This window comes from Epinephelus fuscoguttatus, linkage group LG23, assembly GCF_011397635.1.
Source record: "Epinephelus fuscoguttatus linkage group LG23, E.fuscoguttatus.final_Chr_v1".
Taxonomy (NCBI): Eukaryota; Metazoa; Chordata; class Actinopteri; order Perciformes; family Serranidae; genus Epinephelus; species Epinephelus fuscoguttatus.
Window position 1 is genome coordinate 33,917,771 of NC_064774.1, and position 27,785 is coordinate 33,945,555.

The following is a 27,785-nucleotide window of genomic DNA, read 5'->3' on the forward strand; positions in this document are numbered from 1 at the left end:
AAAGTTTTCTTCACAAATTTGAGGTAACACAGTGAGTAATTGATACACAGATGGTGATTTTGTGGGTGAAGTATCTCTTTAAACCTGCATGTCATGGCTTCACATATAATGTTCTAAACCTGATCAGATGTTGGCTGTATGGAAAACAAATCATCGCACAGTGATACTAACCTGGTGAACTGTTGAGGTAATTTATGGGTGCATACCAACCTGTATGTTGATTTGTTTCTCTTTTTTTGTAAACTTATTTAGATCATGTTGATATTCACTTACAGGCTCCTCCACAGACACCAGAGGACACTCAGTTTCAAACAGAGCCATTGTCTGCTTCAGCAGTGACACAAGACACCAATAAAATAGGTGCAGTGTTTACTCATGACAAGACAATGAAATCAATTCCCCTAAAACTGCCTGACCAGAACTCATACACAACCCACAGAACTGTTATTCCAGTTCTACCTGCACCCGAAAGTACATTGTGTTTAAGGTTGGACAGTTCACATGGACAGTCAGAGTGGAAGTTGTCCCCTGAGAAGGCACAGTCCAGTGAGCTTTTTTCACCCATGTCAACTCAGTTTTTGGTACCACCAGATTATGAAGCAGTATTTTCAGGACACCAAACCCTGAGAGTTTCTGAATTTAGCCAAGCCTCCCTGGATGATTCAAGTCCAGTGTCTCCAGTGTTCAGTGACTCAATTTCATCTCAGGTTGTGACTGAAGCCACTGCCAAGGGAGAGTCTGAAAATGCTGAAGATTTCCAGTTCTCCCCAGACTTTAACAGAGTCCTCTCAGAATTTCAGAAAACAGTCTCTGAATTTGATTCAGAGGATCCAAAGGTCCTACCAAAGGAGCTCTGTAAGGGATCTGAAACTCCACAGCACTCTGACTCAGATGTGGAATTCTTCGACTGCAGACAAGCCCTCTCTGACTTCTCTGAACCAGAAGAAGTTAAACTGAAACATGAGATTTATCATATCTCTGAACCTCCGTCCCCACTGCCTGGGAGTAGCCCCAGTGCTGGCTTCCTGAAAGGGAGCCCTCAGTACACTGCTCAGCCTTTTCTCCAAGTGGAAGATTACAAGCGGTTCTCTTCTGGCAGTGAATGTCTCAGTGAATTTGCTTATGATTCAGAAGGGCAAACAGAGGGCAACCTCCCTGTGTGTGAGGAGCTTCCTTCCAGAGATCAGGCAGGGTATTACGATGATGATGACTTCCTGGGAAGGGTAAGGGGTTGAGCATGAGCGCAGTACTGCACTGGCTTTTTTGTTGCCTGGCCAGACTGGTTGCTGTGGTGCTGCTTCCAAGACCCAGAAGATAAAATACACAAGTTTGCACTTAACCTAAATGGGGCTGACGAGTGCTTTTGTGTGCATGAGTGCCTAAACTTTCAAGAAATAACAAAAATTTAACAACTTTGATGCTGTATTAAATAGTTGTAGTAATTGTGTCATCAGTGGCTGACATAGCCATTGACATTGGTGGTGTGATGTTTTTTGATGTTTTTTGCAGTTCAACATTTTGAAGTCAGCATTTGTGACATTTACAAGCTTCTGTAAATAACGGATTCTTTAACATATAACTCTTTGTTCACACCTGCACCTGTTTGCATCCTTTGATTTCTGCTTGTTGTTCCTATCAGTGTGCAAAATATTAAATCCTCCTGTCCCTGTGCTGTGTGTGGTACTTGAAAAATAGGCAAACTTCAGCCACACATTAAAGGAAAATTGCGGTATATTTCAACCTGGTGTATCTTCCATGAATGTTCTCATTGTAACTATATCGGCGGTTCTAAACTTTGCACTTGAAATGAGGACTCAAACAAAAAAACAACAAAAAAAAGTATGTGCGAGCCTTACACAGCTTCCAAAATTATATTTACATAAATCACTTTAAGTGCTTCTCTGACCGTGAGTTAAACAAAAAGTAGTTCCCTAGAATGAGCGAAATGACTAAGTACATAGAGGCCGGCATTGAGGTACAGTTTCGCAATATCTCAAGAATGCCTTCAGGGAATTTTCCTTTTTCTTTTTTTTGTAAAATTTGGCACAAATGTTTATGTAGACTTAACAATGACCTGCTTAGATTTTGGTGGTCAAAGGTTAAGGTCACTGTGATCTTGTCTGTATCACCCTGGGTTTTTTTGTTGTTTTTTTTCAAAGTTGGTACAAACGTTCACTTGGACTCAAGAATGGACTGATTAGAACTGATTTCTGTGCTGCTGTTAAACATTTGAAAATGCAAACAAACCTCACAATATGGATCTTAATTTCTGAGACCCTCCAAAGATTTGATTTGGACATTTTCTGGGGGATTTCAGGTGTCAGTCAGTGGGTCTGAGTTTCCCTGTATTTTGCACACTGATTCCCATCCTGGCACATTTATTTCAGTTGAAAGTTTTTGTATTACTGTGCCTTTTCTTTATTGCACATCACTGTTGTGTCATGCCATATATTTCTTTTGATTTTATTCCCTCATTCCTGTACATGAACCTTTTCGGCAAGCAAACATAAAAGCAAGATTCAGAGAAAAGAATGAACAGCTGCTATTTAGACCTGATACACTGACCCATGCTGGTTGTCTCCCAGGAGATAGCAGAGGAGCTAGGGTGTCTGTCTACTGATAGCTCAGAGGAGGAGGTGCTGACCACCAGGGTGGTCCGACGCAGAGTTATCATTCAGGTAAACAAACATGATGCAGCTGTGTAGCCCTGGTGCACTGTGAAGTGGTGCAGGGTTTGTGAGTAGCAGTGCTTTGTTGCTACTTGGTGTTGTGTTTTGTTTTGCTGGACTTAACTTACAAGGTCAATAATTTTACTAAGAACTCCCCTTATTTGCTTGGCACAAAAGCTATATTCTGCAATACAGAAAGTACATTTTTGAAGTTGTAAAAGAACCTTTAAACAACATCTATTATTTGTTATTTTGTCATTTTTGTTTATTTGATTCTGCACACTCACCCACTTTTAATTTTGCCATGTCCATATTATTTTCTTTGTTCTGATGTAGATATTAAAGTAGATGTAGATATTAAAGTCACAAGGTGTAGAAACTTACGCTATCAGAATGATTTGAAAGTTTATACAATTGCATCAAAATTATACATATAGGGGCTTTAAAACAGACTGTAGATGCGGTGGTGTTGAGTGACTTACATCATATGTTGCTTGAAATACTTTCTCTGATACAAATAACATGTTGGCTGTTCCTCTCTGTGCAATATCATGTGAACTGATGGTACGTCTTTTGTCTTTTTACAGGCGGATAACCTGCCAGATATGCCACCACAGACCGTCACAGAGGAGAAGTACACAGATGAGCATGGCAACATGGTAGTTAAGAAAGTAAGGTTGCATTCAAAGATGCCACCAACATTAAATAACATAAATAACATTAAAAGTTACACTTAAGTTAACAATGCTAGTCCATGGCCTACATGATGGAAAATAAGATTTTACAGCACAGTTAATCACTTGCCATTGTGCCCTGCAGATCACACGGAAGGTGATTCGTAAATATGTGTCAGCGGATGGCATGGAGACGCAGGAAGTGACCGTTGAGGGCTCTCACCAGGAGACGGTGCAGATCGAGGAGGGAGACACTGTGTCCAGAGTGGTGAAGAGAACTGTGCTTCACAGTGAGGGAGATCAAAAAGAGGTCAGTGTTATATCCCAGCTACTTTCATATGGTTTCATAGCAGCACCACTTTAATCTTTAGCAACATTACTAGGTTTCCATTATGTGATTTATATTGTGATGTGTGATTTATATTTATAATGAGTTATTGCTATTAAAGGGAGACACCCCAGGTGAATAGGGTAAAAAATTTAACTAATGGATATAACTATTAAACTTCTCCACTTGATTACTTACAGTAAGGCAATTATTTTTTGTATTACAAATTTGTTGAAATGGTATGTTTAAATATGTAAATGAGGCATTATGTAATTAAATACGCATTTTATGCATACATTTTCAGAACAGAAATCTTAACTAAAATCTTAATGTGTAATTTGGGTGTTTTCTTTACACTAGTCTGAAATAAAGACATGTTATGAAAACAAAACAGTCCAAAATCTAATATTTTCCCCTTGGTTGTATCACCTTAAAGCAACTATTTGTTGGCAACTACAGCATCTTTCAAATTCCTCTGATGATATATAGTGCAGTTAATGTGTTGCTTTCAGGCCATTCATCTCAGTCAATACATTTACATGCACAGTTAAGTCAAGCTGCACTTATAGGTTGACTAAGTAATTTAATTGGACTACTGTCCTTGTCCCAGTATACAAGCACAGGTAATCGATTTATTGACCAAAGTATGTCCAACTCCACTATGACACGACGGAAAGATGTTGTATGCTGTAAAGCCCTCTTAGGCAAACTGTGATTTCTGATATTGGGCTTTAGGCAAATTGTGATTTCTGATATTGGGCTTTATAAATAAAGCACCATGGTGGACAACCAGTTCGTCCATCCAAAAATGCATGGCTCTGGATCTAGATTTCGCCATGTTGTTACCAGCTTCTTCTTCTGTTAGTCATTTAATGATATTTGACTTCCGGGTCAAAGCCAAGGGTGGAAACTTTGGAGCATGTGCAGAGCACCTCGGCCAGTTTGGTTCCGATTGACTGTATACATGCAGGAGTAATTCGACTTCCAATCACATTATCTGGGTGTGTTAGTCCGACTTTGAGAAATTCAATTAAGCACGATTTCAGTTGAGCTAGCATGTTTACATGTATTTTAAAAGTCCAGTATTAGTCAGACTACCACAATATAACAATTTTCTCTAATGTCATGTGAAGGTACCAAACATCCTTCAGCTGGATAGCTTGATACCACAGTGTCATTCCATATACTGCTAGTCGGGGCACCAACATCGGGAAATTTCAAATTGTCCCCTTTTTTCAGTATATTGTCTTTATATTAAGTAAACTAACTTTGTAAAATTCTTTAGATGCTGCAGATACAGGCAAAATTTATGTGACACTGATTTGAGAACATTTTTTAGCTATGTGTGCAGGTCTGACTGACAAAGATACTAACAGAAAATGTCTCACTTTAAATGAAAGGCCGTATTCAACAAAGAATAAATAATGTTATATTTAATGTGTGCAAATCAGTAGCTCATTTTTGCATACTATCACATATGTATACTATCAGATATTAATATACACTTTCAACATATTGTACCAAAATAGCCGGAATTATAATTATAATATTATTACTTTAATTAATGTTGTTGTAAGCTACTGTCATTACCATCTGTCCTGCATCTCTCTCTCTCTCTCTGTCTCTCTCTCTGTCTCTCTTTCTGTCTCATTGTGTCATACGGATTACTGTTAATTTATCATGTTGATCTGTTCTATACAACATCTATTGCACGTCTGTCCATCCTGGAAGAAGGATCGCTAAATGCTGACATCAGCATGCTTACATCCTCTCACTGACAATGCTAACATGCTGATGTTTAGCATGTTTACCATGTTCATTATCTCAGTTTAGTGTGTTAGCATGCTTAAATGAAGTTAGTGCCCTGGTTCACTTGTCAGAAAGCCAATGGGCTTTTCCTATCGGGATTATTGCGGAAAATAAGCTTTGTGGCAAACAAAATCTTATGACACTTACATGTTATGTTTAGTGAGATAATCTTCACAAATGAGCAATACTTTTATTTTGTATGCATAAATGCACAAATGCATGTAAAACATTAGGCTATGAACAAAACTACATTGCAGTTGCATGACCTAATTTTGCCACCACAACAAGGCTGTAAAGCCGTGTTCGGCATGACGCCCTGTAGTCTCATTTAGCCACTTGTTAGCAACCACCATTTAAAGAAACCTAAAGGCTTCAGTATTCACAAGTGGGGTATTTACTGATGTATTTTATGTCGTGGAATGAGAATTGAAATCTCTTAAGCTTGTGCTAACCACAGACCTTATTTCAGACATCTAACCAAAATCCATTCAAAACACCCACTGGCATCAAGAAGAGGGAACCGGCAGTACTAAAATGCTTACTTGGCAGGATTTAGAACTCATTCCTGCACCACTCTATACAAAGCACACCTGAGGCTGATAGGAATGTTAATTGTTTTGCTGGTATCTGGCAATAAAAGTACTGGATCGATCGAAGTGTTGCCCCAATGACAACACCAGACAAAAAATAAAAGTACATTTTACAAAGTACATAACAGTGGGTGTCTGGACATTTTGTGTTCTTTTCTCTAGCTGACCTTCTCAGAGCCCCTGGCCCTGGGTGCCGCCACTGCATCAGAGTTTGAAGTGGAGCCAGTGCAAGGCCGAAAGGTCAGCAAGGTTGTCAAGACAACGGTGGTGAGAGGCGAAAGGATGGAGAAGCAAACGGGAGACCCCTCACTGGCTGTAGATCTCCCCTCAGCCAGACAGGACTTTGAGAAGGTCAGTGTGTCCAAAAAACATGAAAAATGATTTTACCAAAAGCAGATTTTTTTTGGAGATTATCTTTGATCATGAGAGGACATGAAAAAATGTGGAGGTGGTGTTAGTCGTGATACCATAATCACAGTGGATTTTTACAAGTGCTTCCAATACATGCTAATATATTTTTTTGAACATTTATGATCTTCACGTCAGATTTCCAGTGTTTGTCTTTCCTCTCTTTCTGATCCCTCTCTCCTCCCTCATTCTTTTCCCTCCAGGCATTGAGTTATGCTGGAGGCTTTGGGAAAATGCTCCTGCCTCATGTAGTAGAGAAAGAGATTGTGCGGGACGATGGTTCTGTGGTTAAAAGGTTGGACAGCAGCATGGGAATGTGTAGAAATGACCACAAAGAAAATGGTGTTTACTAAGAGGGCAGTTAGTGGAGGTTAACATGGAAGCATGGTGTGATTGCACTCTATCTTCTCACCTCTTACTGTCCAAACTTTGATTTTGAATTGTACTTTGTAGGGTGAATGACATTAAGAAGAAAATTTATTTATTTTTTAAAATCCTGGTATTATTGTAGTTTCGGGCATTATTGTTTTAATTTTACTTACTAGCCTTCTGGCTGAGATCTGGAATGCAGCAGACATTCAGATTAGTCAGGCACAACCATACAAAAAAACTTAAGAAGTCAGACATTTTTAAAGCTAGTGTTTGTAGAAGTTTGTAGCATTTTTTACATTCCTCTGATGGCACAGTAGTGCAGTTAATGTGTTGCTTTCAAGATATTAATCTCAGTACCCCCTAGTTGCATTCTATATACAGCCACTTTGGGGCACCAAAGTTAGGATATTTCAAATTGTACATAGAGTGGCATGCACAAGTTTGGGCACCCCTGGTCAAAATTTCATTTACTGTGAATAGTTAAGTGATGCACTGACCTCCAAAAGGCATGAAGTTAAAGATAAAACAAGATTAGTGTATTAATTTTTGTTTTGTAAAATTTTAGAGTGAAAAAAGGAAAGGAGCACCATGCAAAAGTTTGGGCACCCCAAGACATTTTAGCTTTCAGACAATTTTTGCCAAGGTCTCAGACCATAATTAGCTCGTTAGGACTATGGCTTGTTCACAATCATCATTAGGAACGGCCAGGTGATGCAAATTTCAAAGCTTTATAAATACAACTACTCCTGAAACCTTGTTCCAACAATCAGCAACCATGGGTTCCTCTAAACAGCTGTCTGGCACTCTGAAAACTAAAATAACCACAAAGCAGGAGAAGGCTATAAAAAGATAGCAAAGTGTTTTCAGGTAGCTGTTTCCTCAGTTCGTAATGTTATTAAGAAATTGAACTGAAATTGAAAGAAATGGCAGTTAACAGGAACTTTGGAGGTCAAGCTGAGGTCTGGAAGACCAAGGAAACTTTCTGAGAGAGCTGCTGATAGGATTGTTAAAAAGGCAAATCAAAACCCCTGTTTGACTGCAAAAGACCTGCAGGAATAAAGACCTCTGAACACACCTGATGCTTTTCGGAAATAAGTTCTGTGGACTGATTTTTTTGGATGCAATGAGTTGTTGTTTAGAATGAATGTTTAGATTAAAAAAAGGGTGCAGAGTTTCATGGAAAAAAAAAAAACATCTGTTTACACATGGGTGGATCGATCATGCTTTGGGCTTGTATTGCAGCCAGTGGCACAGGGAACATTTCTCAGGTAGAGGGAAGAATAGATTCAGTTAAATCCCAGCAAATTCTGGAAGCAAACATCACACCATCTGTAAAAAGCTGAAGATGAAGGGAGGATGGCTTCCACAACAGGACAATGATTTTAAACCTCAGGATTCACAATTGACTACCTCAAGAGACATAAGCTGAGGGTTTTGCCATGGCATTCACAGTCCCCGAGAGAAGCATCATTAAAAATCTGTGGACAGATCTCAAAAGAGCATTGCATGCAAGATGGCCCAAGAATCTGACAGAACTAGAAGGCTTTTTCAGGAAGAATGGGTGAAAATCTTACAAACAAGAACTGAAAGACTCTTAGCTGGTTACAAAAAACATTTAGAAGCTGTGATACAGTACTTGCCAAAGGGGCGCTACTAAGTACGAAATGTTTCATCTTTAACTTCATGCCTTTTGGAGATCAGATCATCTTTAACTTTTTTAGCTATTTACAGTAAACAGGGTGCCCAAACTTTTGCATGCCACTGTATAGTGGCTTTAAACAAGTCCCCAGTTTCAGTATATTGCCATTAACTAAACTAAACTCAGATCATGCAGATCTACACAAACCTTTGATTCCAGTTGTATTTGTGTGTAAACATGCAGTTTTGAAGCACAGTGTTCAGTTATGCCTTTCTTAACATTTTTTGAATATAACAAAGTGATCTTTTGTATATTCTGCCTGATTGAACACGTGATTTTGACACTGACTCCTCTATGCTGACATAATTAGTGGTGTTGCTGCTTCATCATGTCTTAAGTAACTGTAGTAAGGAAACATACTAGTGGGTCAAAGAGAAGAGGGCAAATATGGGAGACCACAGCTGCCAATATTAAAATGAAATTATTTAATCAAACTGAAATTTCATGTTAAATTTGAGCGTACATAAGAAAGAAAATAAAAAAGATTAAGGTGAAAAAAAAATCCCAATTGTATCTCTGTTTTAATGTTTGAAATTAGTTGATTTTAATAAGAAACAAGGTTCCCACAGTCATGGAAAACCTGGAAAAGCCATAAAATTAGTAAAATCCTCTTGTATAAGTCATGATACTTCGTTGTGTGTAGCCCAATAAAATTGTTTCAAGGATAACCATCCACGTAATGTCACATAATGGCGAATTTATTTTTTTGTAGTTATTGATGTAACGTACCCCTAAATTATGTGTGTTTTGTTTACCATCAAAAATGTTTCTTCATTTTCTCCTTACATTACTTTTCTCTCCATGTTTGCCAACTAGCTGGAATTATGTTTGATTGTAAAAGTTTTCTTATGCCTCACCACCAGCAATAGCTGTGGCTGTAGGCATTATGTTTTCAGGTGTCCATCTATCTGTTTGTCCATGTGAACATGATATTTAAAAAAAACTAAACTCATTGACTCTGTGATGAACGGCTTTAGTTTTTAGTAGTCATAGATCAAAGTCACTGTGACCTTATCTGTCTCATTCTCTTGAGCATCATATGTCAAGAATGCCTTTTTTCCAAATTTGGCACTAACATGCACTTGGACTCAAGGATGAACAGATTAGATTTTGCTGGTCAAGGGTCAGGTTCACTGTGACCTTGCATCCATCCCATTATCCTGAACCTGGTATCTCAAGAACATCTTGAGGGAATTTCTTCAAATTTGGCACTAGGGCTGTGCAATTGCCTCTAAATTTCATGTGGATTGTCATTGCTCTAGAATGTTACGTCCTTAGCACATGGGGGGTTACGACCTTGGTACATGTCTTACGTCGATCACTACCACGTTATTTTACCACGACACCGCTGCGCTGACAAGTCGGAGACGTGTTGTTCCTCCTCACTTGAAGTCGCTGTCATTAACTTCAATTCAATCATCAATCAATTTTATTTATAAAGCCCAATATCACAAATCACAATTTGCCTCACAGGGCTTTACAGCATACGACATCCCTCTGTCCTTAGGACCCTCACGGCGGATAAGGAAAAACTCCCAAAAAAAAAACCCCTTTAACGGGGAAAAAAAAATGGTAGAAACCTCAGGAAGAGCAACTGAGGAGGGATCCCTCTTCCGGACAGGCGTGCAATAGATGTCGTACAGAACAGATCAACATAATAAATTAACAGTAACCTGCAAAGGCGGCAGTTGTTTTTTTCCAAAATCATCTTGATATCCAGCAAATCGCCTGGCAGCCCTCATATCGCCAATATATGATTAGATTGCTGATTGTCCCAGGCCTATTTGGCACAAACTTCCACTTTTAATCATAGATGAACTGATCAGAACTTGGTGGTCACAGGTTAAGGCTACTGAGACCCAGTCTGGCACATTCTCATGAGGGCAGCATCTCAAGAATACCTTGAGGGATTTTTTTCTTTTAGATTTGGCTTAAAAATCTACTTGGACTAAATTATGAACTGAGACTAATTTGGTGGTCGAAGGTCAATGGCATTGTGAGCTAGTGTATGTCTCATTTCATGAATGTGATATCTCAAGAAGGCTTGAGGGATTTTTTTTCCAAATTGGGCACAAACATCCACTTTGACTGAAGTGGAAGTAATTAGAATTTTAAGGTCAATGGTCAAGGTCATTGTGACCTCATAAAATATGTTTTGGTAATGTCTGGAATGTCATGTAACTATTTAACCATGCAGTTTCAATAAGAAAAATAAGAATGGGATCTTTGCATTTTAATGTTGTATTGTACATGAGGGCAAATTAGATGTATGTAATTTTAATATTGGCAGTCCTGGATTTCCATAGTCAGCGATAGTGACCGGTGAAATTTGGCCCATTTAACACCTAAGAGAGTGACCCTGAGGATGACCAGTATGTGGTCAGTCCATGCCTGTAAATATGACTAAATGATGGTCCATCAGAGTCTGTCTGGATGCGGTGTAACTCTTTGCTTTGTTCCTGCAGAAGCCAGATGCGTAAGTCGCGAACCCAGAAGAGGACTGTGGTGAGGGATGCCCAGGGGAAGCACGTGCACCTGGAGCGCCTGGACGACAACCCAGACGCCTTGCAGCCCGATGCACTGCAGCAGCACCTGCACCGACTGCTCCAACACTACTGTGAGGACAACCAGAAAGAGGAGGAAGAGGAGGAGGATGAGGAGGAGGAGAAGGAGAGCTTTGACTGAGCAGCTGCTTCCACTAATCTTCTCCCTACATCTTCCATTGAAGCCTTTGATGTTTCACATCCCCTTCCTATTGTTCTCGTGGATCACTGGATTCAAGTTTTTCTCTTGTCTTTTTTTGTCAATAATGGAACAGTATTTTCATGCTTTATCACTCTTCCTTCCTTCCTTCCTTCCTTCCTACTTTTGTGTTTCATTGTGACCAAAGATGGCACCCTTCGTTTTTGTTGGATGATGATTTTTGTGTTGACCTTTCGGCTGCTGTGGTGTGATTACGTAAGACGCACCAAAGGTGAATCAAAGTCAAAGGGGGCATCTTGGACACTTTCCCTCACGCACGGGCCTCTTCTTGAAGAACTCTTCTAAAGATTTGTACATAGAGGGGATGAAAAAAAAAGTCATGCTTGAACTGAGGGGGGGGGGAATAAATTGAAAGCATTTAATACATTAGCCCACCTAAACCTGCTGTACATGCACCAATTCAGCTGGAGAATGGCCACCGTACAGATGAGATTAATGTTACATAGAGAATACTTTGGGAGGAGTGAATGTGTGCATCACCATGGACTCTTTATACAGCCAAACATCACCTTGCTGATCTGTTTACAAAGGCTGTGTGATCACACCTTTTGTCTTCCCATGATGCATCTGCCCTTTTTTGTTTTTAAGTGTCTGTCCTTCTAATGTGTGTTGTGTATTCACATTTGATCTGGTCACAGAGCTGCCACTTCTGTGTGTGTGTGTATATATACAGTGTGTCTTTTGAGAAAGAAAGAAGTGATGAGGAATGTTTTGATGCAGATTGAGCACCTACTGTTTTCTGTTCACCCTCCGCTGTCATGTGCCGCTTCTCTTCGCCTCATACTGCAGCCGCTTTCATAGAATTGTCCTCCATTGAGCCTTTAAAGGATAAAGCTGGCTATATTTTCTTCTTGTCAACAAATCTCATGTGCAGAGCCATATCACCAATTAATCGACATACTGACAGGTAATTGATATACGTATCTTCTTCCTCTGCGCCATAGCATCCTGGTCTCACTCCGAAGCCATCGAATACCGCCACCTGGTCAGTGACCTCCAGCATCAGATAGAGACAAAAAAGCTGTCTTTTACGTTGGCATGATACAGGGTCGGTTGCTGTTATTGGTTAACAACATCCAGTGGCATCAGGGGGAAACGTGGTGAGACAACAATAAAAGTTCAAGGGGCGGAACTCCGAGTAGGGCAGTCGGGAGGGGTGGTGGGTGGGTCAGATAACCACTGACTTTCACCTGTGAGGCAGGTGTTCGCATTCCGTAAGATTGTAAAGCCAAACCCTGTTCTTTTTTCCTAAATCCAACCACGTGTGTGTTGGCAAAATGTTCATCCTCAGTTCACAGTGTTGTACCAACATAGTGAGTTTATTTTGAAAAAGACTGTATGCAAACTGTACATTTCCTGTGAAAATGGAAGTGTATTTTGAAAACAGATAATACATGTAACAGGCTGAAGTTGACATGGCGTCCCATCATGTCACAAACTGGCTCAATGAATGTGACAAGTAGGGAGTCCACACAAAAGATTTAGTTAAAGCATGCATAATTTATCAAACTAAGATTAACTCAAATAACCACTGGAGTGTGTGGGTTAGCAAAGTCAGTAATGAAACCATGCATGGAAGTGTGTCGTGTACTGTGGAGATGTTGAAGGTGCAAACCAAAAGTGATGATGGATGTCTGCTGCAGGAGGGGAGAGATCGAGTGAAATCACGAGGCAGCTTTTATAGCCTAGAAAGCCCAGCTGAGCTCAATCAAGGCAACAACCCTCACATGTCAGCCAATTGCCTGATGAGGTTGGTTAGAACATCCTCCAAGACAGTAGGATGGGCATCTTGGAACCAACACAGCAAGGGACCGTGTATATCATATCTCGATGTGGAAAGATCCATGAGCAAACGTCGATTCGTGATGAGGTCGGAGTGAGAATGTGTTGGCCATAGAGCTCCATTGCTGTCTAAAAACTATGTTCCTTTATTACCATGAACAGGTTTAATTAAAATGAGTGGTTAAGTTTTAAAGGTGCACCTCACCTCTTTCAGATCTCAGCCAGTTTACAACATAGACGCATAATAATAACTACATACCAGACACCACAATGTCACCCATTCATTCCAATGAAATTGCTTGCCTGGTGCATATGCCAAAAAAATTCTAGCCTCATATCTGTGGTATGCAGGTCACTGAATATGCACAGTAGTGTTTCTCTTGCTGGCCCCACCCACGAGTTCCTGCTCAGCTCACAGACTTCATAGATTTTTATAAAACCTAACCTAACAAAACCTAATTTCTTTGGTTTCCCCACATTGTCAGTAACTAAAACTTAATTGCATTAGTTAGAGTCACAGTCCCTCCAAGATTTCAGAGGCTTTTTTATTTCGAGGTTGTTGTTTTTTTTATTAAGTTTTAAGTTTTTTATTATAAGAATAATAAGTTTTGCATTTTTAAAAATTTATTTCTATTTCTTATTCACCCTATTCTTAGCCGCCAACCTTCAACCTTGCAACTTGATATCTTGCAACTATAGGTGCGACTTCTGATGCTGAACCGGAGCTGGCATTTTCCAATGGTAACAATACGACGAACAGTATGCTAATCCTCTTTTGTAGAGCGAATGGGAAATAATACATGTGGAACATCTGTCGCACCTCAGACTGGATAATGTGGTATTATGTCTGTCATCTCTAATAGTCGTCTCAAAGCATTGGTTGTTTTTTTTTGTTTTAACAAAGCATGTTAGCAGTTAGCTTGCCTTGCTATGTTAATTAATGTCTGCTCCTTCTAAAAGATGATTTCTGATTTCTTACGGGTCACAAACAGACATTAAAACATTTCGGCTAACATCTAACATAATTCTGTATTAATTTTAGCACTATGTGAGGTGAATAAACGAAAAGTTTGCCAGCTAATGCTCTACTCATCTGCCAAGTTTAGCCAGGGACTAACCATAATCAATGTGACTAACTAGCTTACTATAACTTCGACTTTCTCACCGGGAGTTGCACCCATAATCATTTTAACAGTAGTGCCTTCAGGAATAAGGAGGATGATTAATTAAAAACCAAAGGCCCCACTTTCGCGCAGTGCATCAATGAACTGCCTTGCACAGTCTTAAGCAGAAATTTTTGTTGGTAAATGTGAGACGTCTACATCGCACATGTCAGTGTCTTCACAACAAGACACAAGAAAGTGGGTTTAATGACTCGTGGGAAATTACAATGATTGGAAAAATTGCAACATCACAACATCCTGGAGGGGCTGATAAAGAGAACTGACATGACCATTGTCATTTATTATATGTCAATCCACATACACTGCCCTGCCGTCCGAAGTACTTAACAAAGCAACAAAACATGGTCAGTATGATGCTGTTAATAGTCCTATTTCCTCCTGATTATGTAACAAGTGATCAGCTGCTGAAGGAGATGACTTTTAAATCATGAAAACAAATATTTGTGAGGTGTTTTTAAAGATTTAGGAACCAATGGGCTTGGAGCTGAGAGACAGTCAGGGTAGGAAGTCAGGAAGTGTTGAGAGACGGACTAACATTGTTAGTATGGACCTTTTTATGGGGTATGTTGACAACAATAAAATAATACCAGACATATTCTTTAAGTTCTTGGACACCACACATAGTATAGAGATCCTTTGCTTCAGTTGCTGTTGTTGATTTAACTTTTTCTTGTTATCACTGTTATCAAAGGATTATCACATCAACTTCAAATCTAAGCAAAAGCCAACTTTCACTGACTTTAGCCATCACATATATGTACATCCTTATTTATTTATTGTCGTCCATTTGTGATCTCTGTGTACTCCAGCAGTTGAAGCTGAGAGTGGTGTGTGTGTATGTGTGCGTGTGTGTTGGGTGTGTGTTTGGATGTGTTCTGAAGCTAAAAGTAAAGAAAAATAAAGGTTTTTTTTTGTTTTTTTTTGCCATGGTAGACAACCAGGATTTGATGTGAGAGCTGGTTGGATTGTGTACAGGCTGATAAAGTGTGTTTGGTGTTCATCTACTGTTGAGACTTTATCTATGTAACAATACAATCCTTAAGTTGCCGTTTACTTTGTGTGTGATCCAATGGAAGAATAAAAGAAATGTCAAAAAGAGACCATTGATTTGATATATGAGCATCTTGTTTCCATGGATAACAATATATACATATTAACAGTGCAAATATCTATACGGGCATGTATAACTTTATCAAATTATTACTAAAAAAATAAACCTGAAATGCTAAAAAGGCATAGCAGCTGCGGTGTGTACATGGCAGAACAATAAAACTGTACATGTGTCCAGTGTGAAGTGATGTCATTCTTTCTAACAGCTGCTGGAAGGAGTTAAGCTAATTGATGCTGACAGAGGGTGATGTCCAGACTGAGTTGTGAGGTTATGGAGGAGTAATTTTTCATCATAAAACTTGCACAGAGCATATTCCAAGAGGGTTTCGTGTGCAGCTTGAATTTTAGCAGTTAACAAACAGTAACTGTGAACTGTCAGTGATGTGTACACTGTACACCACCTTTTCAAAGACACATAGAAGCGGTGCAGTATTTACTGATGTATTTTTTGTTGCAGAGCAAAATGTCAAAGTTTCCTAACCTTGTGTTAACACAGAGCTTATTTCAGGCATCTAGCCAAAAACCTGTTAAAAAAACCCCACTGAGACTAAGACGCAGGAAGCGAGGTGCTCATTTCCAGGTTTTAGGAATTACTTTTTCGGTCCGCTAGATGGTGCTGATGTTTTCTTTTTTTCCTGGTGAGGTCAGCCGAGGTCTCAGTGAGTAGCATTTGGCAGTAGGTTCCCCAAAACCAAGATGGAGGCACTGGAGAAAAAAATATCAGAAATGTGCTTATGTAATTTTAATCAAATGTCTGGACTTATTTTGGATTTTTTTAACACAAAAGGAAAGGACTTGGATATGACACTTAACTTGCAAGCAGTGTCATATGAGAATAAAATATGCTAGGAATACTATGAACATGAGGGCTCACCTCACACTCTACCATCCAGAGATAGCGTTAGCCGCTGACAGCCAAGCTAACTCTAATCCCACTCTACCAAAAATCAACCAACACTGGACACACGTAGCTGGACAAAACTACCATCCAGCTCTGAGAGAGCTAAGAAACAGTCCATCACCTACTTCATGAGCAAGGATATGTGTCCATACAGCGTTGTTGAAAACAAAGGCTTTTGTTACATGCTTAAAATACTGGAACCCAGGTATGTGACTCTGTCCCAACGTATTTTTCACTGACACAGCCATACCCAAGCTGGACTTCAAGGTCAGTGGATTTGTATGTGACTATGAAGGTAGATTATCTCACAGAGAACTGGTGACAGCTGTTTCACGTTGTCCAAACTAGAGCAGTACACGAAATTCCCACCAAAGCAAACATTGCAGACCTCCTGCAAAATGCAGCACAAGAATTGGGAATTGTGGCTTTAACAGAGGCTTCTAACATGGGTGTTGCCATGCAGTCAGTAGGATACCTGCATTTGAATTGTTTGGCTCACACACTTTATCTTGCCTCACAGAGGGTGTTAAAGCTGCCAACAGTTCAGTTTGTTAGGTGTATGCAGCATTTCTGACAGGTTTGATGGCGTTGGTCAGTTCAGTGCTTTGCATCACATTTTGCTGAAATAAAAAGTCAGATGAACAGACTGAAAACTTTATCTTAGGAGGTGAAACTGATGTTGACAATTTTCCTTTGGGGAAATCATTTGCAGTTAGGGAAAATAGGTAAAAAAAAATATCTCAATATATTTTATGGTAATACTCAGCATATATATATCTCAATATCGTATTGAGACCTAAGTATTGTGATAATATTGTATTGTGGGTTCTCTGGCGATTCCCACCACTGGTGAATACACACAGGACACAAAATGAAAGAACAAATCAAGTCTCATTTGTCATAAATCACACAATTTTATTTGATATTACTAAAACATACATCAGGCTTGTTTCATCATGGTAACATTACATACCAGAGTCCCATCAGGAATTTCAATCCATCTTAGAAAGATAAAAACAAAGTGTGGTGTGGGACAAATGTGATTAAACAAGAGAGTGTAAACAATTTTCTAAGAAAAAACCCAAAACAAAACAAAAATCTCAATATCCTTTACACAAATTGAATCATCAGTGGACACCCTGTGACTTTATGTCTAAACCTTTCCCCATGCTTTCATTCTGGTATTATTCCCCCCCATTCTTTTTTTCCCCCACTGTCATTTTAATTCTGAAGTGTTTTAAAATTCAAACCTTAAGATATGAATCTGCTGCAAGTGATGCCAAAAAAAAACCCCTTCCCTTTAATTAATCAGTGACACTAAAATAACATTATAGAGTAACATAAGAACTAGAATGGTGATTAACTGCTTTGTGATTTGGTCAAGAATCAAATTCCTCATGGCAAAATGAACAAGTAAATAAGTTGCAGAAGCAAAGGTTTCAGCTGAATCCAGCTTTCCTGTCAGTGTCAATGTCATGACTACTTTGTCCAGTGTAAAACATGGTGCTGTAAAGCATTGGCGTACACCAGTTGGACAGAATAAAGGTGGGACTCAATCAAGGTTTAAAGGGCTTAAAGGAAAGCACTGATAATGACAAGTGGAGGGACAGGCATCCACTTATATCCATATTAGAATATAAAAAGTAAACACAATAAAATAGCTGATAAAATTCACATAATTAGTTCCTTACTGTATGAAAATATGATCTGACTGCAAAGAGTCACAGAATGGCCTTTAAGAATTATATGTATGTCTATAGTTTACATTCTATCATAAGAGACTTTTTTCATATGCTGCCCTGTGATGATGGAGGTCCAAACAGACTAAATAGAACATGTTTCAATTGAGTTTCCCTTTTAAACATGTAGTTCAAATTCCTAGTAAACATACTGGGTGCCAATGGCAAACCAGAAAATAGATTAATAAAATTAGCCAACTCAGTTCATATGAATACTGCTAAAGATTAAGCAAAGAGAGAAAAGCCATTTACATCAATTACCAAAACTTATACATAACCAAAACAAAAGCAAGCTTGTGCCTGAGCATTAATAGATGGCAGCTCTGAAAAGATAAATTAGTAAAAAGCAGGTATGTGATATATTGGTCATCATGCTGAAAGGCGAAAACATCACAACAGCTCCTAAACATGTGCAATATTCAAATGAAAATCTGTCACTACACGATGACTGGAAGTTTCACATATTTCATCACCCTATTAAAAATGAATCATCTGGAACATCTGCATCCTCTAAAAAAACACCGCTATTAAAAACATACTGACCTAAAAAAAAAACCTTGCCCAATGAACAACACACACTCTCACTACAAAATGATATTGTCAAGACTTGAAGTTTCCCCCTTGTTTTGTTGTTTTCTTAAAATGTACAACAATCTTCAGTCCAGCAGCGACAATATGTAAACAACACACTGAGAGGGTGGAGATCTAGCTATGGAGGGCAGGGATTGGCTGAGGGATCTGATGGACACTTGGTAGGCAGGGTTTGTTGTAGGCTGGAGGATGATTGTAGTCAAATATGGTCCTCTCAACTGAAACACAAAACATGTGGATTCATTCATTAATAAAAAGCCTTTCCAAACAATGACCACTACATTTGAATTTACCCCCCACTTCATTTTGTCCTGTAGCTCTGAGCTTTGTTTACTTTGTCAAATATTCAGGGGTCCAAACAGTGTCACTCACTGTTGGAGCTCTATTGTATTATAGGGGTTCAAGCCTGAAGAGCTGAAACCACATCATTTTTGTGTTAATTCATTACTATTATTCAGAAATGTTTTTGCAAATTCCCGTGAGATGGTACATCATAGACACATGAAACCAGTTATTGGAAGTTGCGTGCAAATGCTGCTCAAGAAATATTATGTCAATCAGCCAGATGGGGCCACTATAATTACGGCCAGTTTTGGAAAGGCCACATCCCTTGCACTGTAAGTGTTATTGACTTGAAATTTGACACACAAGTGTGGCTCAATGTGTTCTACCGAAAGCCACCAGAACCAGTAAGGTCCCACTGAGAACATTTTTCAGCATTTTGACTTTTTTTGAAAAACACATCATTTAAATCTCATAAATCACATTTCCGATTTGTACCAAATTTTCTGTAAATCATATTGGATGAAGCTCATAAACAGTAATCAAAAGTATGTTGATATCTCAATTTGTTTTGAAGATATTGCCCAATGAATTCTAGAGGGGGAGTAGCTCAGCACATAAATAGACCTAACTCCTTAACCGTTGAGCAAATCATCACAAAACTTGCAGATGGTACCAGCAACATACCCTGAGAGTTTCATTCAAATCAACTACTAGATCAGGTGCTTCAAATGCAAAAATGGAAATTAATTAGACATATTAGAATTGATTGTCCAAAACTTTCAGGATATGTTGAATAATAATGTTTTACCAAGTGTGTAAAATAATTTTCAAGTCGCTCAATAGGTGATGCCACCAGTTCCAAACAAATGCACTGGTCTTTTGTTAAATTTGTCCATAAACCAATGACCTTTTGTACAAACATCAGCAAACTTGGTGGATATTTTTAACCAAGCCATTATAACATGTCCCCGAAAACTTTGTGCAACTGACCAGAGAAGAGTGTGGCCCTGCACAGACTATGATATAAATGAATAAGCAGCTGTCCAACTGTTATAATTGTGGCATAATATATTGAAAAAAAAAACCCCAACATTAAACTAAAATAATATGATGGTTACTGTAACTTCTTAATAACATTTGTGGCTTTTTTTTTTTTGTTGTTGCTCATGCAGCCATCTCTATCTCTAGATATCTCTTAACACTCTGTTTGGAGTGTGCCTCTGAAAAAACTCTGATTGGAGGGCCAAGTAGCCCTAACAATCTACCCTACCCCTCCATCCCAACAAGAATCAGAACACCCTATCCCTGCACGTGAACGAGCACAACAGAGGAGTGGGGGCTCAGTGTTGGGGCAAGGGATGTATTGGGATTGTGCCATACTATATGTTGTTACCTTCTAATATATTTATGCTACAGAATCAATAGCAAATTAACCGAGCAGATCTGGAAAATGTTGTGAAAATAGGATAGAATATGCTTATAAAACAGGGAATATTAGATGTTTTTCTAGAAAAATTTGCAGCCAGTCGGTTCCTAAAGAGCAAAGAACCACGTCTCTGGGATGGACACAGAGACATGCAGGGTAGGAAGTGGTGGCCTTACTTGGTGGGCACGGTGGGTGAGCCAGAGCGGTGGAAGTGGATGTTCTGCCACTTGCTGTCGCGGCGATGCCAGATGCGGGTCTCCTCTGACTGCATGGTGCGAGGCATGCCGTTGCTGTCGATGTACTGGGTGAGGCGGATATAGGCGATACAAGCAGCCTCATCCCCGATGAGGTGGACGTGGGGGTTGAGCAGGATAGTGTGGATGGGCTGCTTTCCCTTGGACAGAGCTGCAGAGGAGAAGAACATGAAACATAGAGAGTGGGTACAAGAGGAGACTCAGGAGAGTCTTACAATTTAAAACTCTATAAGACTTAGTGTGACAGCTCCTTAGAGCATTGTCTCTAAGGTGAAACTGAACATTTAGTCAATCAGCTCGGACTCAAACCAGAGTTGCAAGAATGATTTAGGTGCACATCTGGGAATTCTGAAGGTGCTATTGAACACTAGCAAAACCAAAGAGTGCAGCTCACCATGTGCAACACTAATTCCTTACCATTCTCAAAGTAAAAGCGGTGGAAGTCAGTGCCCTCCACCAAGTTTCCCAGGGCTTCAGGCTCAAAGGACGTGAGTCCAGGATCACATATCTTCCTAAAAAAATACATCAGACAGCCGAGTCATGGAACAGTGGGAAGATTTCTTTTTACAGGTAGGTATTTGAGGTATAAGTAAATTAAACCAGTTGAACTGACGTGTAGGCTTCAAAGTCGCCGTTGTTTATGGCTTCGATCAGCTGCTCAGTGACTTTAATGATCTCCTGCTTACGAGCTGAGAGACAAAGAGAAACATAGTAATGTTAGATTAGATGGGATACACAACCCCTGATAAATATGAAAAGAAGCACAAATTAAGGTCAAAGATGGACCAATGTGGAACATGAGGACAACGTCGACCCAAAATCACAACATTAATGGACTGAAGGTTTACATCTTCGTCAAAAACACACAGAAATAAACTGTCACATCGAGATGAATGAAGGTAAGACTTGGTGAGCATGGTTCAAGACATAACATCAACATTACCTTTCATGCTAAGTAGGTAAGCTAGGAAACAATGAATGAAAAGAATAAGTGCTGTTGTCGTGGCTTTCTAAAAGACATTTACACTATGGAGATGATGAGAGTTGACACAACAATCCATTTTTACCCTCTACAGCTTCAAGTCCACTGTTGTTCCCAGCTAACTGAACGCTCACAGTCTGCTGTTTGAGCTGAGCACTGCTTCCCTCCAGTGACAAGTAAACCAAAAAGATAACTGCAGGAAGGTGAAACATGCTTGCTTGTAAGCTTTGCTTTTTAGTTCGAGACTAAAACTAGGAGCTGCAGCCTCGGACAGGCTGATGCAGAAGCAGGAAGAGCTGGACACAACCACAATATCCTCCTCTGATTGGCTGTTAGGATAAAAAGCCTGACACAGCTGAAATAACGTAGTGGACTTTACTTTGCAAATAGGAACTTAGTCCTGACTGGGTTTACAGAGACAGTGTCAGTTTGCTGATGGGGCCCTCTGGGGCTGAAATGGGCCTTACGAAACCACCAAACCATCGATTAAAAGACTCTTGCTCTGTGACCTGTACACCTCCTTGCTCTGAGTACCTTTGGCCTGTTTGCTTGGTGTACACAACCGAAGTAATAGTGAACTACAGTAACTTAATTTATTGATGATGACTCACATGCGCACACACACACACACCTTGATGCCTTCTGTTAAAGGCAGGATGAGTAGGACTTTCCTAAAAAAGACACTGTATAGACTCATGCAAAACTATTTCCTCCCAATCATCACTTCTGACGCACTCTCAGTGGTGGTGTCTGTATCTGCAAAGACTTTGTCCTCTGCCTTTCTTATTTTGCTGTATTCAGGAAGTCAAGACCCGATGATTGGCTGCCAGCCTACCGCTGTGGCACGCAGAATGTCCAGCACCCATCAGTGGCTTTGAACACCAGCCTCGCCAAAAAAAGGAAATCCACCCCCTCTCTCCTTAGAGGCAGGACATTGGGTCCCCTTGAGCCCCTTTACTTCCTCTATGTATCTATGTGTCTTGTTTACAAGTGTATGCCACTCCGTGTTTATGTTGTTCAATTTTTAACAGTTGTTGGCTGAATTAAAGTTGCTACAGCTATTAAAGGGAAATTTTTCCAATTTTCAACCAGCGCTGTGTCTTTACAGTGTGTGCAGTTGAACGGCGTTTGACACCCCTCTTACTCCCTGTGGGAACTTAAAGGTTTTATAGTTTCACAGCGGCGGGGACTGAGGCAGATGGACCACGGGGTACATCCACTGGTACAGTAGCTAAACCTGGTCTCACACCGAAGTTGTCAAATACCGGCGTTTGGGTAGTGACTTCTGGCGTGAGACACCAACAAAAAAAGCTGTCCTTTCAAGTCAGCATTATAGCAGCTGATCGCCATTATTGTGTAATGCTGCCTGGCAGCATCAGGGGAGACGCAGATGGACAACATTGCAAGTTAAGGGGGCGAAAAGTCCGAGTAGGGTGCGTGGGAGCGGTGGTGGATGGGTCAAACAACAACAGACTTACACCCAGCAGGCTGGTGTTTGCTTCCTGTATGATTGTTAAGATGAACCATGTTCTTTTTTGTTAAACCCAACCAATGTGTTGGCTAAACGTAACCATGTACATTTGTTGCTGAAGAAAAAAAGCATCAAATTGTGTTGTTGTACCAGTGTAGTGTGTTTATTTTGGAAGACAGTGTATGCAAACAGTACATTTCCTGTGAAAACGGAAGTGTTTTTTGAAAGCAGACAATTCATGTAACAGACCAAAGTTGACACTGCATCCCAGAATGTCAACAACCAATGCACCCAGGGTACCTCGCACATCATATTCCGACGTAGAAAGTCCATGACCAAATGTCGATATGAGACGAGGTCGGAGTGAAAATGTGTTGGCTAGCTAAGTAGTCAGCTGCAGTCTCTTTCAATGGTGCTAGCTAGCAGGAGGCTGACAGCCAATCATCAGGCCTGATATCTGGCAGCTCGCTTATGTCATGCAAAAGTGGGTGTGGTTTCATTTAAAGAGGGTTAAAAAAACAACGGATCCTTTAAGTCATTTTGGGCATCAACCTAAGGGCAGTGGTGTGTAGCTCTCAGCCAGTAAGAGCACACAGGATGTAAGGATCTGACTCTATAAAAATGTAGCCACTAGGTGCCGGATCATATGCGCAGGGAGGAGGAGCCAGTTTAAATGTTATTGTTTCAAACCCACAAATCCTACTCATTCTGCCTTTAACAATTAAAAACATTATTTTACTACAAATCTTTGATTCTTTATGACACAAAAGAAGCCATTATTCTCAAATGTTTAATCTTGTCTAAACACAGGCAGCCATACACTAACTTTGTCTTAATTAAGTCTAAAATTATCAATTTTTTTATTTAATTTAGGAACTGCCTGATAATGAATGAAATAAATAAACAAGATTACAAATGGGGGATACATTTAGTGCCAGTTTTCTGAACTTAACAATGTTCCATACTATCCTATACTAGGATAGGATAGGATAGGATAGGATAGGATAGGATAGAATAGGATAGGGAAAACTTTATTATTACTTTGTGTTGCGGACACATTTTAGTTATCAAGAAGTGCTAACATTTGATACCTAGCCCTGGTGCAGTACAGTTCTTCTTTTCCCTTATACATTTACTCAATGTTCATTCACTTTATCATTGGGGTCTTGAGACAGATGATTGTTTCCATTTTCAATACAGAACAGTCTTTGAACTACTCACCCAGGAGGACAGTCTTTGAGAAGCTAAGCCAAATGGGCCAGCAGATTAAATCAGAATGTTATGCTAAATAGGCTGTCCAGGACCTATGTTCACCATTTGTTGTCACTTAGAACTTTTGATTACTGATTATTGTATGTAACATCATCAACCATTCCATCCTTAAGTCCCGCCTTGAAACCACTTTCAACATCACTGACACTGCGATCTTCTGGCTCAATTCCTACCTCTCTGACAGATATAGGTTTATTAGCATAAACAACTGCAAGACCTACACTGCCCCCCTCTCCCAAGGTGCTCCCCAAGGTTCAGTTCTCTGTACTTTCTCCCCTTTAGTTAAATAATCTGCCGACATGGACTTCAGTTTCACTGCTTTTCAGACGACATTCAGTTACACATCTCCACCAGCTCAGTTCAGTTCAGGCTTTATTCGTCACATACATAGAATCCATGTAGTGCAATGTAAACAGTCGGCTCCATGATGTATCAAGCCAAAGCCATCACTCGGCAGGGCTTCCTTATTACCGTTCCCACCCTCTGGAACTCACTCCCTAAAGACATCACAGACTCCCCCTCACTCTCCACCTTCAAGAAATCCCTCAAACACACCTCTTCAAAACTGCTTTTAACCTCTAACTGTTCTTCTTCTCCATCTCTGCATTCTTACTCTTTTTGTAGATTATTCCATCTTGATATTGCCCCCCCCCCCCCCCCCAATTTTGTTGTACTTGTTCTCTGTAAAGGGTCTTTGAGTATCCAGAAAAGCGCTATACAAGTCCAAAGTATATAATAATAATAATAATAATAATAATTATCATTATTGTTATCATTAGTGGTGGTAGTAATAGTAGTAGTATTGATTAGCTCAGCCCCCAACCTCCAGTTTTAGTCTGTCAATCTAGAGGAGAGACTTCATGACTGCTGTGAACTTTCTCTAGCCCGCTGTGAAGCAAATCTTATCAGAACCATCGGTTTCCTTTTGAAGCTTAAGTTCAGATTATTTTCTACAATTTGGAACTTGTTCTTCAACAAAAGATTTCTTCTATATCAGCTTTCCTGGTAAACAGAGCAAAAAAGACAATAGAGAGTTATAACTTAATATTAAAAACGAGCTGATGAAGAGTCCCATTACCCTTGCTACGGAGTTTAACAATTTTTTCATAAACTCTGTGCAAGAGATTTTCCAACTCTTCAATCCACCTAACTCTGACTATGTTCCCATCAAAGGACAACTGTGGCTTGGGACACAAACTTTCTGAAAGAAAACAAAGATGCGTTGATATGTCCAATCACACACATAATAAACTTATCTAACAAACACTGTATTGTCCTCTCTGCTTGGAAAGTGGGCGTGGTCAGTCCTATTTTTAAATCAGGAATCAAAACTGACATAAAATCAAAAATCATAGAAAAATGGGTAGTCAAATTACTAACTGAACATCTGAACAAAAGCCACACCCCTTTACACTTCATACAATTTGGATTTCGTGCCAATCACTCAACAGAGTCGGCAATCAGTGTGTTTTCAGAGAGAACTAACGGTTACCTTGATACTAATGGATGTGTTGGAGCCGTGTTTTTAGACTTTAAAAAAGCGTTTGACGCCGTTGACCACAGAATCCTTTAGCTAAACTCACTCACTTTAATTTCTCAGAACAAGCCCTTCAATGGATGACATCATATTTAGCCAACAGAAAACAGTGTGTCGTCGCCAACGGTGTCACTTCGGCTTATCAGGAGTGTTCAGTCAGTGTCCCACAAGGGTCAGAACTCAGACCAATTTTATTCTTTCTTTATATAAACGATCTCCCGAATGCATGCAAAAATACTGACATACAAATGTACACGGACAATGCAGTAATCTACACACCCGCAAAAAACACTCTAGAGGCCGCTCACATTCTTACATCAGCAATGGCCCACATCCATAACTGGCTCAAAAATTCTTGTCTTTCATTAACACAACACAAAAAAGACTGTATGTATGATGTTCTCCAAACATTCGTTAAAGACCACAAACTCAAATGTACTTCTGGAAGGAGAGGAGCTTGAGCTGGTACATGAATTTAAATACCTTGGTGTCACTCTAGACTCCTCCCTCACTTTCAAAAATCATATTAAAAACATCTCTAAAATAATAAAACTCAATCTAGCTAACTTCAAACACATCAGGGCATCGCTGACAGTAAATGCGGCCAGAATGTTTTTGTATGCTATGATTTTTTCTCATTTCGAGTATTGTTTCACTAAAAGCCCGAACATACTCAGGCGGAATGTACGCGGAACGGACTCCGCGGAGGTCCGCACGGACTCAAAGCGGACGTCTGCAAGCCATGTGTGCACAAAGCTCAGATTTAACGACCGCGCGGACTCTGCTCCGCGCACCAGTGACTGCTCGGCATGTATTTTTCACATCACGGGGATTTTTCACAGACATTTTTACAGGAAACTACAACGTGGAAGTGTGCTTGACTATGAAAGCCCGAATGACTGCGGACATTCCTTGCGGAGTCCGTTCCGCGTACGTTCTGCCCAAGTATGTTCGGGCCTTTACTGGACACTCACTGGTAACAACAACCTCAAACTGATAGAATCATCATATAAGAGAGCTTTGAAAGTATCCGACTGTAAACCACTCTCTTATCACCACTGACACATCCTAAAGAAACACAACTTTCTGAGCTTTGATAATCTTAAAACTTTTAAATATGCCTGTATTGTGTATAAGACACTGCATGGACTTGCACCACCCCCACTAAGTGATCATTTCAAACTAATTTCCTCTAGTGGCAGAGCTACCAGGGCGGCAGCCAGGGGAGATTGTGAAGTGCCGTACCGATGGACTACTTTTGGACAAAATGTTCTTTCAGTCAAAGGCAGTAACATCTGGAACAGTATACCGCACACGATACGGGATTGTTCTACATATGTCACCTTCAAAACTCACTGCAAGAACTGGCTCAAAACAAACCAAAACTGTAATCATAACTAGTTGCGTCTCACAGTGCTCGGATACATATACGTATGTACATATATTGTGTGATTTTTCTCTTGTTGTGAGTATTTTGTAACTGTTGTTACTGTACTGTTGTCTTGTTTTGTTGTTTGCACATGGGACGCAAATGTAGCACCTGCAGTAGGCTATTTATGTCTGAGTGACTTAGTTTGCCCCAGGCGGTAGGGGTGATTATTTCCCCTGGACTGCTTATAAAATGCACTTTATTCGATCAAAGCACTTTATTCCATCACCGCACTTTAAATAGCACTTTGTGGCATTACTGCTAACTCTGCACTTTACCTCCATGTATGATTGTTTGTCTGTTTGTGAATTATTCTTACTGTTTGTTTTAATTACTGTTTTTGTTTTTTAATTGTCGGTGATCTGCCAAGGGACAACGGATGTAAATTAGCAGTTCTGCTAACTCCGGCATATTTGCAGATGTATTTATACTGATGTTCATCAATATGCACTCTCCCTTCCAAATAAACGCTTTCCAAAAGTGTAACTCAACAGGCCAAGGCCATGTTTA

General features: G+C 39.8%; 2 protein-coding genes across 14 annotated transcripts in view; one reads left to right on the plus strand and one right to left on the minus strand.

The window, feature by feature from the left end:
• Positions 1-15,392, plus strand: part of ank2b (ankyrin 2b, neuronal) — a 207,712-nt gene extending 192,320 nt beyond the window's left edge. For both annotated transcript variants that reach the window (XM_049568799.1, XM_049568800.1), the window contains 7 exons: positions 276-1,223; positions 2,586-2,678; positions 3,257-3,340; positions 3,489-3,653; positions 6,233-6,421; positions 6,682-6,773; positions 11,015-15,392. In XM_049568799.1, the coding sequence (XP_049424756.1) occupies positions 276-1,223; positions 2,586-2,678; positions 3,257-3,340; positions 3,489-3,653; positions 6,233-6,421; positions 6,682-6,773; positions 11,015-11,234 (1,791 nt within the window). In that variant the 3' untranslated portion in view covers positions 11,235-15,392. The remainder of the gene's footprint in view (positions 1-275; positions 1,224-2,585; positions 2,679-3,256; positions 3,341-3,488; positions 3,654-6,232; positions 6,422-6,681; positions 6,774-11,014) is intronic.
• A 1,791-nt stretch (positions 15,393-17,183) lies between these two features.
• The window catches only part of camk2d1 (calcium/calmodulin-dependent protein kinase (CaM kinase) II delta 1), a 216,301-nt gene continuing 205,699 nt past the window's right edge, over positions 17,184-27,785 (minus strand). For 11 of the 12 annotated variants that reach the window (XM_049568860.1, XM_049568856.1, XM_049568862.1 and 8 more), the window contains 4 exons: positions 21,198-21,273; positions 21,002-21,096; positions 20,507-20,735; positions 17,184-18,837 (listed from right to left, as the gene is read on the minus strand). In XM_049568860.1, coding sequence (XP_049424817.1) covers positions 18,834-18,837; positions 20,507-20,735; positions 21,002-21,096; positions 21,198-21,273 — 404 coding nt within the window. In that variant the 3' untranslated portion in view covers positions 17,184-18,833. Of the gene's footprint in view, positions 18,838-20,502; positions 20,736-21,001; positions 21,097-21,197; positions 21,274-27,785 lie in introns of those variants that run through there. The other variant, XM_049568865.1, reaches the window with a different exon arrangement.